Raw genomic sequence first — 13,294 nt, 5'->3', positions numbered from 1 at the left:
ACCCCGCGCACGCGCGGTGGCGGACAGGAAGTGCGGGCGGGGGCGGAGGCAGGCGGAAGTGCGCAGGGCCGGGGGCCGCCATTCCGGGGAGCGCAGCAGGCCGCGCGCCCCCGCCGTTGCGCCGCCAGCCTCAGGCGGGCCCGGGCCTCGCGGGCGCCCAGTGCGGGGGGCCCGGCCCCGGCCGGCAGCGCCGCCATGGAGGAGAAGAGCTTCGCCAAGGAGCTGGATCAGTGGATCGAGCAGCTGAACGAGTGCCGGCAGCTGAGTGAAAGCCAGGTCCGCAGCCTCTGCGAGAAGGTGAGGCGGGGAGGGACGGCGCGGCGCGGCGCGGGGAGGCTGGGCGCCGAAGATGGCCGTGCGGGGGCCCGGCGCCGCGGGCGGGAGGAGCTGGGCTCGTTTGTGCCTCGGCGCTGCCCGCATCGCGGCTCCGAGCGTCGGGAGGCGTCGGGTGCAGAACGGCCCCCAGCCGGGAGGGCGGACGTCGCCCCGCGGCCGTGGGGAATCCTCTGACGTGCGATGAGGGATGGAGGAGGGCGGAGAGGGGCGGCGGGTGGGCTGTGGCGCTGCCTGAAAGAGAGGCTTACGCTTTACTGAAGGGAGGCTGGGATAGGGCGGGAAGCGGTTGGAGAAATGGTATAGTTTGCCGTTCTCTATCGCTGTTGGATGGTAGCGTGCTCTTCAGCTGTGTTTAGTGCGGGCTGCAAAGACAGGAGACGGGTCTTGGTGGCTTTTGTCTGAAGTTAAATGCCTGTGTGCGAGCACACCCCTCCATACTGCAGTCTATGACTGAGGTAGGATTTCTTTGCATGTATGAGATGTGGCAAGGCCAAGGAGCTGAATTAGGCTTCTTCACGACGGAGCAGCTAAGATTGTTCTTGCTGTTCACTTTGTAGCTCAGTGACCGCAGGGACCATTGCCGTGCACCAGATCAGCTGGTAACTGCTCTGCTTCGTGTGCCTGACAGCTAGCTCACTGTTCCCTGTATTGTTTGCATTGCTGATAGTGGGCTTGGTTTTGTTGTTGTGTCGTTACCTGTGTCTTATTGAGTTCTTTCAGGAGCAAGTGGTCTGTTCTGGTGCCTGTTCCTGGCATTTTGGCCAGTGACTAAACACCTCAGTGACAGCTTTCAGAAGATGCAACTATTTCTTTTTCTCAAGTCTTCAGTAGGCCACCATAGCAATAGATTTGAACAGTAGAGAGGGTCTGCACCATCACCTCAAAATGTGCTAAGAGTGCCCTTCAGAAGGTAGGAGTTGTTTGAGTGCCACAGGCAGATATTCTTGAGGACTCCAAGCAGTGGCTGCCTGGCAGATGCTTTTACCCGTGGCCCTTCCTTCTGTCTGACTGCACATTGGCCTCTATTTTCTTTCTCCCATTCTGTTTCTTACCCATGCTGGGACTCTCCATTTGCTTTATGGCTTCTTTTGCACTCACAGAGCTGTGACAGGTGAGAGGAGGGCTGGTGCTGCAGCAGGGAGCAACAGAAGGGCCTTGAGATGTCGATGTCCTGAAGAGCAAGCGAGTTTCTTGTGGCTGTGCTGTCTTGTGTGAAGTCCAGTTGATGCACCTGAAAGAATTTATCTCCATTTCAAAACAACAAGAGTTCTGAACTTCCAACTACCAAGCTGTTAGAAAAAAAAAAATATTTCCTTCTTAATTAACAACAAAGCCAGAGAAGGAGCTGTAGCTGCTGTTTTCAAAAGCTGGACAGTACTGTCAGTAGATTGCATTGCAGTCAGTGGCTGCAAAGCAGGAGGAGGTGCCAAGTTGAGTGCGCAGCTGCAGGTGAAGGGAATGTCAGGCCTCAAAAGTGACAAGTAGGATGTGAACCTGTGAGGCACAGCATGGTTTTTTTGGAGATGAATGTAAGCTATTGCAGCATCTAGTTTTCAGGTAATGTTGGCAAGTGATCTGCAGTTCTTTCAGAAAGCTCGGTTTGTTTCCCTGAGATAATACTTGAGAAACCGTTGACAACCTTCCTGGTCAAGTGCAATAGTAACTCTTGCTTCAGGTTTTAATTAGTAATAGTATTAGGTGGTTAAAATGGAAAAGAAAAAAAAAAAAACCCACAAAAAACATCTGGAAAGTTTTATATGAAAGTGTGGGATACAAAAACAGAGTAAGTCCCAGACTGGCCTATGTGTACCATTCTTGGTTTCACTTGCTGGCCTTGTAGAAAGTAATGAGGGAAGCACTGGAGATAGCTTGGCTCATATGTGGTATAGAAATCATTCTTCTCTCAGAAAGCTTTTGAAATTTCCGCCTGTAGAATCACTGTAAATTGATCTGCCTGGTTATGACATAACTTTGTCAGCTAATCCATCTTATATTCTTTATAGAATTAATCAAGATGTCATCCAGTGATAGCAATAAAACACTTCCCATTCTGCTGGTCTTAAAATAAAACCTAAATTCCTGCTGATATTTAGAATATAACAGAAGAACAAACAATTATTGTCACTACTGGAGCTTCTAGGCAACATAAATGTTTCCAGCCTGTTAGGGAAATGGACGTTAGACTTCTTGTATCTCATACTGCTTAACTTGATTATTATAGTCCATGTGAGTAGATGAAGGTTGTTAAAAACCTTCTTTCCACTCTCATTAAATAGGCAGTGAGAAAATCTATGTAGCTCAGCATTTGATGCTGTCTGCACTTAATCAGAGGTGCAGTGGCTTGTTCTGTATCCATGGTTGTGCTGGCTTTGAATTTGGGTACTCACAGGAGGGTAGCACTTTCTGGATGGAACTCCTTTTGATCCTGTGTGGGCACTGCTGCCCCTCAACCTGCACTTTGAGCAGCTAAAGCTGGGCTGAAAGACTAAGGAGGTGCACTTCATTTAATGGAAAGTGCTCTCAAGGTTGGACATGAAAAGCTTTAAATGCTTTTCAATTTGAGATTCAAGACAAGTGAACAAATGAATTCTGCTCATGAGGGAGTTGAAACCTTCGTTATAATAAAGACAGGTTTTCATTAATATAAGATATGGCATAAAGAAAATCAAGTTAAAGGCTGTTTCTTAAACACAAGCAAACAACCATCCATAACCATCTATTTCTTTGTAGCTTCTTTTTTAACATCCTCGGTCTCTATGTATCTAAAACAGGGAGTGGAGACTTGTTTCTGTGAGCAGCTGAAGAGCTTTGTGTTGCAAAGTGGTGGGAGGAGAAGGATTCTAACCACTAACGAATACTTGCATTTCTTGTCCAGTTGCTGAAAGGTAATTGTGCGCTGATTCTTCAAGCTGAGCAGAAGGAGCCAGTTGGTGCTTCAGGGAGTACTGCTGTTACTGGCATGTACCTGTGACAGCTCTGCTCTCTGAGATCATTTTGCCCTGTAATAATTTCAATAGAATGAGCTTGTAGGCTCTTCTGCTCTGATCGGTGAAATTAGTATGAGCGACGAAGCCAAATAGCATCCTGGATGCCATTCAAACCATGACACATTCTGAGAGTGTTATGCTGGGTCACAGTCAGCGGTATTTTATCTCTTCAGCGATGAAGTTTATCTTGCATGTACTGGCCTGGATGGCTCTAGGAGTGTGCATCCACATTAGCATCAGTGTTGCTTTTGGGGCTCTAGGGTGCCCTCTGCTGTTGAAGGGCAAGGCAGCTCCAGCACTCCAGCTCCCCTCCCATTTGGGGAGAATCCAGCTGGCTCTTGTCAAACAGTGCTGCTGAGGCACCTCTGAGATCTTAAGATCCTCAGCCTGTTGATGCTGTAGTTTAATTAATTGCAACTGGCAGATTTAAATTGGAAACTCCATAGCTGGTTTCTCTGATTCTTGAACTAAGGGCCTCCAGCAGTCAAACTGAGGTCATGCTACAGTCAGTGAATCTTCCAGAAGAAGCTGCATTTCTGTGCTCTCAAAGGACCTTTCATTAATCGGGTGCCTAGGTCTCTATTATGTTCTAGGGAAAGCCTGACATTGAAAATCTAGATGCATCTTAATCCCCTCACTGATGGAGTCAGCCTACACAAGTCTTATAGCCAAATCCAAACGGTATGAGAGATGATATATGTTTGATCATTAAGCCTCTCACAGAGGTTTAGTCTCCTAGTGATCCTGACAGTAGTCTCGGGGCCTGTTTAAGATCTCCAGTTTCAGAGCAGTGTATTAAGAGGTTGCATTTAAGTCCTAAGACTGCTCAGTTTCTTCTTGTGACAACACAAGAAAGAACTGGGACATGTCCTCCAGCATTCATCCATGCAGATCAAGGGTTGAGATGGCAGGCAGCTTTGACTTCTGGTCTACTGGGAAAGAGAGGAGAGCTAATTTGATTGGCAGACTCACAGCCAACAAATAACTTACACTTCAGAATAATTTTGAAGGCAGACACTGTAAATATTATGCCTACTTAAGAGAAGGAGATTTTTTTACTGTAATCATGAAATGCTATAATGTGATGGAAAGTACAGCAATATCAGCAGAGTAGCACAATCCTAGGCTACAACAAATGAGAACAAGCCCAAATGCAGCAGCCATGGATACAAAAACAAGGGAAGAAAAACTGCTTACTTTTGGAAGGCTTCCAGTAGGTAAAGATCTCCAAACAGTTTAAGAAGCTGTTGCTTTTCAGCTGTCAGCTCCTCCTCTCTCTTGATGGAAAACTTCTAGATTCTCCTAGTACCAATATTTCAGGTGTCCTGCTGATTCACCTTCCTAGGATGCATTTAACATGAGCATTTTGGGTGTTACTGCACAAAAGGAGCTGCCCTCTGTTTCTTGAATGCTTCTTTACCTGTATGTGTTCCCAGGATGCATGCGTGGGAATGTGATGCTGGCAGGTATGCGCGATGCCTGTACCATGCCCTGCATCTTTCTCCCAGAAGCATGAAGACCCTGTCTTTTCATGCAGCTGAGAAAGGAGCAGCGTGCACAATACAAGAAGGCAGAAAATACCTAGTACCTTTTGTGGTTCAGTTAACTCCAGTTCACAGTGAAGCCCAGTCTCTTGATTCATGCAACATGTGTCAGAACACACAGAGCAAGTTTTTTGTGACTGAAGTGTTTTCTGAGGGCTGAAGTTCTTGAGAGGTCCTGTAGGTGCTTTTAAAGGCATGAACAGGAGGAACTCAGGAGGGCTGGTGCAGTCAGATGCCATGTGTTCAGTAGTTTACACTCCATTTAGAACTGCAAAGTGGACTCCACATCACTCAGTCTATAATCAGGATGTCTGTGAGAATCAGGGTCACATCCCTCAGGTTACATACCATGCAGGTGGCATACTGGGCACTACCCAAGCCAGTGGGCTTTAGTTGTTGTTTTTTTTTTTTTTCCCCAGTGTGTAAGAAGCAAGGCATATGAACGCTCGAATGTGAAGACAGGTGTGCTCAGGGGAGCCTGCTGAGGGTGTCCTTAGTAAGCAGCTTCTTACCACGTGGTAGGGGGGACCTAACTCATCCTAAGCAAAGGGACTTGGAGAGCAGCCAAATTGCCACCTGCGAGTGACTGTTCTGCACGGGTGATCCTTTGTCCTTTCTGTCCAAATCTGGCTGAGCCTGCCCATGGGTGCTCTCTGTGCTTCAGATGTGCCAGAGCTCTGGCCTATGTCAGCTAATGAACTGGAGGCAGCAAAAACAACCATAATAATTGATAACCATAATAAATAATGCAGATAGGCTACATTACTACATTACATGGATGTAATTAGCATAGGAACTGCTGGGTGCAGAGAGATGACTAAATTCAGGAATGCCTTCCCTCCATCTGTAGTTGTGTTGTTGCCAGTTGGTTACGGCCAGGAAGTTGATAATGGCTCCAGAAGAATTTAAATTAAACTTGGAAGAGAATTGGAAATTTGGCAGGAAGCAGGCAGGTGCCCCGGGCTAGAAAAGTGCCTCATGCATATGCACCAAGGTTCTTGCCAGTTTAGTACAAGTAAGGTTTACGAATGCTTTTTTTCCATATGACTTCAGCAAGAAGAAACCCTCCCCTCTGTGAAGGAGATGGATTTGATGGTTGCTGTGTGTCCTGGGAATGGCTGGGAATAGCTGAGAGATTCCTGTTCTTGACAGTTGTCTCTTACCATAATGTGATCTGAGAGCACTGTGCCTTCAGATAGCTGCCTCAGGTGCCCAATGCTCTGCCACTTGTTCTCATTGCCCTTTGGCAGAGTAATGTGGTTCTGCTCATCTAGTGCCACAGCAGTGTCCGGCTTTTCTGCCAGGCGAGTTGCTTCGTCACATTCAGCCTTGCTTAGCATCAGCTCTGCTCAGATGATGAGCTGGCTTTGTAGATACTGAGCAAATGCACTGCTTGCAGTGCTGTTTCCATGGCACAAATCAGTTTCTGCCAAATCCTGGTTTTAGGATAGCATGCTTGGTTCTTGGGTGTGCAGCGATGGGAGAAGGAAGTACGAGGGATGCCAGAGGATGAAGGCAGTGAAGATTAGCTGTCAGGGCTGGCAGAAGAGAGATTTGAGCCTGCTGCTCTGTTGCCATTGAAGGCAAGGCGTGTGGTTCCTTGTGGCTGCGTGGGATGGAAAGCAGTAACTTGGGTGGCAGTCAGGCTAAAACGTGGCAAGAGCAGAGAGCCTGTGTGCAAGTGTATCATTGCAAGTCAGATGACTTCTCAAACAAGCCTCAGAGGCCCTGGTTTTACTACTGGAATAAGTGTGAAATAGTATCTAGCTTTACCCTTGCTTTTGCAAACCAAATTTTTCAGAAACCACAGTAGTTGCCTGGGCAATGTGCAGTCTCTTCTGGTGTTCCTGCCTTGCCCATAGGCTTCCAAACCCTGTTCACGCAAGCCTCCCGTGGAAATCATGCTGACAGGACATGAGATAGCCAATGATACAGTTGTGATTCTTGAGGTAAAGCTGCTAGGCATCATGAAGCTGAGTGGCACTTGGCTTTGGCAGTCAGACTGGAACCCCAGTGCTGCTATAGTTCACAGGTCAGATGAATTGACCTGAGCTCTTCTGAACCAAGAAATCTATCAGTCAAATGGACCAGCATGCTTCAAACAAACAAGTCAGTTGTGCTTAAGGAGGTGAGATCTGCATGTGACACTAATGAAACACTGGAATAGCACTTACAGTCATTGTATGCAATTCAGAAATGACGGGAAAAAGCAGAGGTTTTATGGATGAACCTCATCAGTGATGGAAGGACTGTTGTATGCAACAGCAAATCTTAAAATTCACACTCCTTAATTTCAGGAGAGCTTAAGAATTAACTTGTTTATTTACTTCTTTGGATTTGTTTATTGTCATATATGGTACAATAAAATCTGTGTGTCCAGGCTTCACAGTACCAAACTTGTCTTTTTGCACAATGGTTGGTAAAATGCACTTTGCCTTTGCTTATTCAGCAAGCTCTTTTTTTTTAGTGGTTTCTGTTAGAGGGAAACTGATTTTCCAGTGCAAATGCAATGGAATAACTTCTGCACCTGCCAGTGGAGGAGCTTCATGCATTTTCATTCTTTTTTTTTTTTTTTTCCCCTCTTGTTAGGCTAAAGAAATTCTTACGAAAGAGTCAAATGTGCAGGAGGTGCGTTGCCCTGTCACCGTCTGTGGGGATGTCCATGGCCAATTCCACGATCTTATGGAACTCTTTAGAATCGGTGGGAAGTCTCCAGACACAAATTACCTGTTCATGGGAGACTATGTGGACAGAGGCTACTATTCAGTGGAAACAGTGACTCTACTAGTAGCGTTGAAGGTACGGCTGGACAGCTTTGTTACGATAACTTTGGGCAAAACTGTGCTTCTGAGGGAATATGAAAGAATTTGTTCCCCCTTGACATTGCAGTTGGCTTGAGCTAAATGGATGCAAGTTGGAATGTGTTGATGAACACATGCTTTTATATAGTAGATCTGAGTGCTTGCCTGCTGCTTGAACTTCTAGTTAGTATTTCTCCATATCTTTTATACAGTTCTTGTTTTAAAGAAAAGCTGCTTTTTTCCTCCCCCCTTTTGGTCAATAGGTACGTTACCCAGAACGCATTACAATACTGAGAGGAAATCATGAAAGCAGACAAATTACACAAGTGTATGGCTTTTATGATGAATGTCTGCGGAAATACGGCAACGCCAATGTCTGGAAGTATTTCACAGATCTGTTTGATTATCTTCCGCTTACAGCTCTAGTAGATGGCCAGGTAAGCTTCCTGCCCTGAATAAACAAAACTGCTTGTTTTGTAGCACAGCGCAGTCTGTGCTGTCTGACCCATATATGAACAATCTCAAACAAGCTGTCTTAGCTTGTGGCCAGAATTTTTTGTAAAGCCCATGTGTTTACCCATGTGGGTTTGGGAAGAATTGGGTGAAGTATTAATACAAGTTGATGGTACAACAAGGCCTCTGTCTCTGCTGCCTAAGGAGTGGCAGGGTATTGCAGTTACTGTTTATTTTAAAGGAGTCTTCAGTAGGTGAGAATCCCCTTGTGATACATCACATGCGAGTTGACATACTGCTGTAATACTGAAGGCACAGTATGTTTATTGCTCCAATACTAGTGTGCAATGTGCAGCCTTCCAGTTTTGTTTCTATCTGAGATAATTAAAACTTGTTTTCTCTCCTGTGAGGGCAGACCACTGTAATTGCAAAATAATGGGTTAAAACCAGCTATTTCTGAGATGAGTCTTCCCATACCAAAATGCATTTAATGGATTGCTCATTTTTCTGCAACAGATATTCTGTCTCCACGGTGGCCTCTCTCCATCCATAGATACACTGGATCATATCAGGGCTCTGGACCGCCTGCAGGAAGTTCCACATGAGGTAACAGGAAACTAGGTGCACTACAATTTAGATATGTTTGTTGACAGTACAAATGTACAGTCATGCAGAAATGCATTTACACAGTGTGACATACTGTTCTGCAGAAGATTATTGCCTCAGTAAGAGCTATAGCAAATGAAAATTCATTTGGTTAAAACACACCCAAGTCAATATGCTTTGATTACAGCAATCTGCAAAAGGAGAGCTGTGGGGTTTTCACAGCTGTTTCTCACTGAAACAGATTTTCTTGACTGTCATGATGACTCAGTCATATTGGCAGGAGAAAGTGCCTCACTGCACACTTCCTTGTGAACTAACCAAAAGATTGTTGACAAAGCTGTTGTGTCACTGTCCCTCCACCTCAGCCAGTGCTTTTTGTGTTTTCACCATGTTCATTGCTACCCTCTTTCTTCTGGGCAACCTGACAAAGTTAGAGGGAGCCTACAGGACATGCTGATGTCCAGGAGTCCCACATGGAGCAGTTGGGGAGTGCCAGTTGGACTGAAGAAACCACCCTCCAAGGCTAGCAAATAGCTCTCCTCTTTTGGAGTTGTTGGGGCTTAGAGTTTATCCCCCCATGAAAACAAACTGTTTGTCTTGAAATGTATTGGATACAGGAGAAAGAACAGAGTGGCAAGGTCTGCCTGAGACTTCTGAAAATCTGAAATAAGCTGTTGGAATTGCCCCCAGAACTAGGAGGCAGGTTTGCCTGGTGGGGCTTCTGATTGTAGATAGATGGTAATTATTGTTTTGTTACTCTGGGGTTTTCACAGTCTTTTCACTGCAGTCTTATGCTGCATCTGTTTGCTGAAATCTGAATTTCCCAAGGACCTCTGTGCATGATCCCTACCACGTACCTTGGATCAATGGATGGGAGACAGCGGAGGACTTTGATAAGCAGTAGACAGTTTGTAGTGCCCCTTAATTTCTTAATAGCTCAGCGAGAAAAGCTGCTGAGCTTCGCTTGTGATTGTTAAAAGATATGTACCAGGATATTTCTAAATATGTAAAATCCAATGAAGAACAATTCTGCAGAGAAAATTACATGCTTAACACCCTGCCAGAAGAACTGCTGAAGATTAACCATCAATCTTTTGATTAGTTCATAGCTTCACGTGGGTAATTTCCTTTGCAGTAATTTATTACAAGTTGGCTGGCACTGATGAACCCTTTGTGTATCAGACTTGCATGCATACTTTCCCATGTGGCTTTTATTATACTGTGAGAGTCAGGAAGAATGTGGATCTGTTCTGCACATCCTTGCAGCTCTGGCTAGGTGAGGTGAGATGGCGAGCCGTGTGTGGTGGAGGTGACCACACAGTTCTCTGGTAGTACAGACTGCTCAGTATGCGTATTTGTTCCTTGTGAATGGATGTTGACTGATGCATGGAGTAACTAACTGTTGCTAGATAAACATTTGTGGCTTATACAGAGAAGAACATGCAGGCAGGCTTTTGACTGTAAATATTTAAAGATATATTTTCATAACTACTATGCAATCACAATGAAAGCTAACAAAGAATACTCACTTTTTTTTCAAGGGTCCAATGTGTGATCTGTTGTGGTCGGATCCAGATGATCGTGGCGGCTGGGGAATATCTCCACGTGGTGCTGGCTACACGTTTGGGCAAGACATTTCTGAAACATTTAATCATGCCAATGGTCTTACACTGGTCTCCCGTGCTCACCAACTTGTCATGGAGGTAGGAGAAACACTTTGTGCTGGACATGCAAAAAAAATAAAATAAAATAGGTAGATGTAAATTCATGTCACTTTTGTGAGATGTTCTGGTGCATTTGCATGAGCTGACACGTAAAGGCTAGGCGTAAGAGGGATTTTAATCATGTGAAAACAACAAGCGATGTAAAAGGATGTGCTTTGACCTGCTCTGTAACTAAGTACATTGCCAGAGACCCTGCCATACCCTGTTGAAGTAATAATCTTCTTAGATGCTGTATTAAACAGGCTGCCCTATAGTACACAGTAGTCAGATGTGTCAGGGATTAAGCCTTAACTTTGGCTGCTGATGGTCTATTCTTGTATGTCTTGATGGAAATATGCCTAGTGGGTCAATGGAGCAGACTTATTTTTACGTATCGCTCAAGCAGGTCTTGTAAGTGGCAGCGCGTGTCAGGATTCCCTTCCAAGTGAACTGGCAAATTCTCATTTGTGGGGAATGAAAACTGAGGGTTTACCTGAAATCTGTAGTTTTCTTTCTTGTGTGATCCACAATTTGCATACAAACCCATTAACCCATTAGTGGCAAATAGCCAGTCTCTGTATAGAATGGCTTAAATTATTCTTGCTAGGTAAACACTGCTTGTAAACACCACTTTGTTGATGTTGTAGAGTGCCTTTTGAAAATGGAACTACCTGGAATGAACCTACTGTTTCACAAATGGCTTGAGTTGTTGTTTGAGGAAATTCAGATGGACTGAGGGTTGAGGTTTAACAGAGACCTCTTTTCTCTTTTTCCTGGCAGGGTTATAACTGGTGCCATGACCGAAATGTGGTGACCATTTTCAGTGCACCCAATTACTGCTACCGCTGTGGGAACCAGGCCGCGATCATGGAACTAGATGACACTTTAAAATATTCCTTGTGAGTAACGTGCTTCAAACAGTTCTCTTCCTGCTTAGTGGTTCCGTTCCAGACTATGAGAAAAGACTGATCCTTTCCAAAGGGGTCCTTTTATGAAAACCTAGTTCAAACTGCTCTAATTGCAAAAAAAAAAGTATTAAAAAAAAAAAAGAGCTAATTAAGCTCTTAAAACCACTCCTTAGGTACTGCTTTGTCTCTTTTTCCTGGTTCTGAAAGACTGGAGCTTCTGCAGGGCCAGGCCATGTTAGCTCTGTAGCAGCATTTCTACCAGCAAAGGAGTTTGCCTCCTGCTGGTCATCGGTTTGGGGACCTGCTGTGTCCTCTGGATTTAGATTTGGGGTTGTGGGAGATCTGGGACACTGCAGGTGGAAGCTGCTGGGAAAGTAAAGTGACAGCAGCAGGAGACCAAGTCTTGTGTTTGCAGTATTGGAAACTGCTTTGTGTGGAGGAGAAATGACCCCTTTTTCTTTCCTGCAGCCTTCAGTTTGACCCAGCACCTCGTCGTGGAGAGCCTCATGTCACCCGTCGTACCCCAGACTACTTCCTATAAATCTCTCATAACCTTTTAGAAGGAAGTACACCTGGCGTTTTAAAGAGCAACAATATTTACATGTTTCTGTAAGAAATCGGGGTTCGTCTCTACTTATAATCCCCATCATGGACCAAAATGTGCCATACTGAGGACGAAGAGCGTTCAGCACAACTTGAGACTGAATTCCTTACAACACTATATATCCTATACCAATCAGTCCAACAGTCAGTTTGCCTGCTGTATTGTAATCATTATTTTTTGTTGGTTTTTTTTTCTGGACTGTTCAGAGAGGACAAGGTAACTCTAATGCTTCCATCTCCTTTTACGCTTATTTGTAAATTTTTAGTTCTAGTGGTTAACCGGCATGAATTAGCGTTTCGGAGTTCATTTTTAAGGGAAATGCACACTAACTTCTTGACCCCACCACTTTTGATTTTACTGAAAGACGAGCGCCTGAAGTGGAGCAGTCCAGGCTGGCTGGAGCCCCGGGCGGCCCGGCCCAACGGGAGCAGGAATGGCCTTTAAGGCCCCTTCCACCCCCCGCCCTTCTGCGCTTCCAGGAGAAGGGAAGCGATTCCTGCTTTTGGGAGTACGTTGTCATAACACGGAATAAAGCGTTCCCTTTTTAGCTCGATTCCCGTCCTGTGTTGTTCCCGCCTCCGCGTACTTGTCACGGCCGCGCTTCTCCCGCTCGCTGTACCTGAACAATAAACGCCCTTCTCAGCCCGAGCCGTGGTGCTGCGCTCTCGGGGGCGGGCCGGGGCGGCGCCGGGCGGGAGGGCGGGCTGCGGCTGAGCCATGGCGGCGGCCGCGTACGAGCTGCTGGTGCTGGGCGGCGGGTCTGGGGGGCTGGCGGGGGCGCGCCGGGCGGCCGAGATGGGCGTCCGCGTCGCCCTGGTGGAGCCGCGACGCCTCGGCGGCACCTGCGTGAGTTGGGCGGAGGCGGCGGCCCGAGGGAGGCGGCGGGACGCGGTTAGCGGGGAGGGATGTCGCAGCGGGCAGGAAAGCGGCTCGTGCGCCGGGCGGCTGCTCGGGGAGAAGCGGCGGCGGTGCGCTTCCCTTCCCGGAGCGGCCGCGCGACACTGCCGGAACGCGGCCGCAAACGGTGCTCTTGGTGGATCTCTCGTATTCTACCTTTGGACCGCGAGCACCGCTGACCTTCGGTGCTCAACCTCGAGGAAGCGGAGGGCTGTGACACAGCACGAGGAACGCGGCACCCGCCCGCCTCGGCTGTCCCGGGCACGGGGCTGCCCTCGCCGCCGGCTCCGGGCAATGAGACGTGGCGCGCAGCGCTGCCGGAGCATCTCCTCGTCCAAGTCACGCTCGCAACTTGCTCTTCTTCCCTCCTAGGTCAACGTTGGGTGTGTGCCAAAAAAAGTGAGTGTGCTTTTTTTGTTGTTGTTTGCAACGTTATATTCTGGGTCAGTTTCAGC

General features: G+C 46.7%; 3 protein-coding genes across 3 annotated transcripts in view; 2 read left to right on the top strand and 1 right to left on the bottom strand.

Moving 5' to 3' along the window:
* Positions 1-104: 104 nt before the first annotated feature.
* On the top strand, positions 105-12,495 carry PPP2CB (protein phosphatase 2 catalytic subunit beta). Its single transcript, XM_031607493.2, has 7 exons — positions 105-297; positions 7,457-7,666; positions 7,932-8,105; positions 8,638-8,727; positions 10,269-10,430; positions 11,211-11,329; positions 11,807-12,495. Exons 1-7 carry the CDS (start codon positions 196-198, stop codon positions 11,877-11,879), a joined length of 930 nt encoding a protein of 309 aa, XP_031463353.1. The 5' UTR covers positions 105-195; the 3' UTR covers positions 11,880-12,495.
* Positions 10,317-13,294, bottom strand: part of BTC (betacellulin) — a 14,416-nt gene continuing 11,438 nt past the window's right edge. The window contains exon 8 of the transcript XR_016465844.1: positions 10,317-10,449. The gene's annotated coding sequence lies outside the window, so the exon portion shown is untranslated. The remainder of the gene's footprint in view (positions 10,450-13,294) is intronic.
* Positions 12,632-13,294, top strand: part of GSR (glutathione-disulfide reductase) — a 4,385-nt gene continuing 3,722 nt past the window's right edge. The window contains exons 1-2 of the mRNA XM_031607490.2: positions 12,632-12,788; positions 13,212-13,238. Of these exons, the coding sequence (XP_031463350.2) occupies positions 12,660-12,788; positions 13,212-13,238 (156 nt within the window). The 5' untranslated portion in view covers positions 12,632-12,659. The remainder of the gene's footprint in view (positions 12,789-13,211; positions 13,239-13,294) is intronic.

This window comes from Phasianus colchicus, chromosome 4 (assembly GCF_987193195.1).
Source record: "Phasianus colchicus chromosome 4, bPhaCol1.hap1.1, whole genome shotgun sequence".
NCBI lineage: Eukaryota > Metazoa > Chordata > Aves > Galliformes > Phasianidae > Phasianus > Phasianus colchicus.
Note: the sequence above shows the minus strand (reverse complement) of the source record. Positions and strands in the feature narration are given on the sequence as shown.

Excerpts from the sequence above, each read along its gene's own strand:
- PPP2CB (XM_031607493.2), top strand. The coding sequence starts at position 196 with ATGGAGGAGAAGAGCTTCGCCAAGGAGCTGGATCAGTGGATCGAGCAG. Across the intron at positions 298-7,456 it reads TCCGCAGCCTCTGCGAGAAG|GCTAAAGAAATTCTTACGAA; the intron begins GTGAGGCGGGGA and ends CCCTCTTGTTAG. Across the intron at positions 11,330-11,806 it reads GACACTTTAAAATATTCCTT|CCTTCAGTTTGACCCAGCAC; the intron begins GTGAGTAACGTG and ends TCTTTCCTGCAG.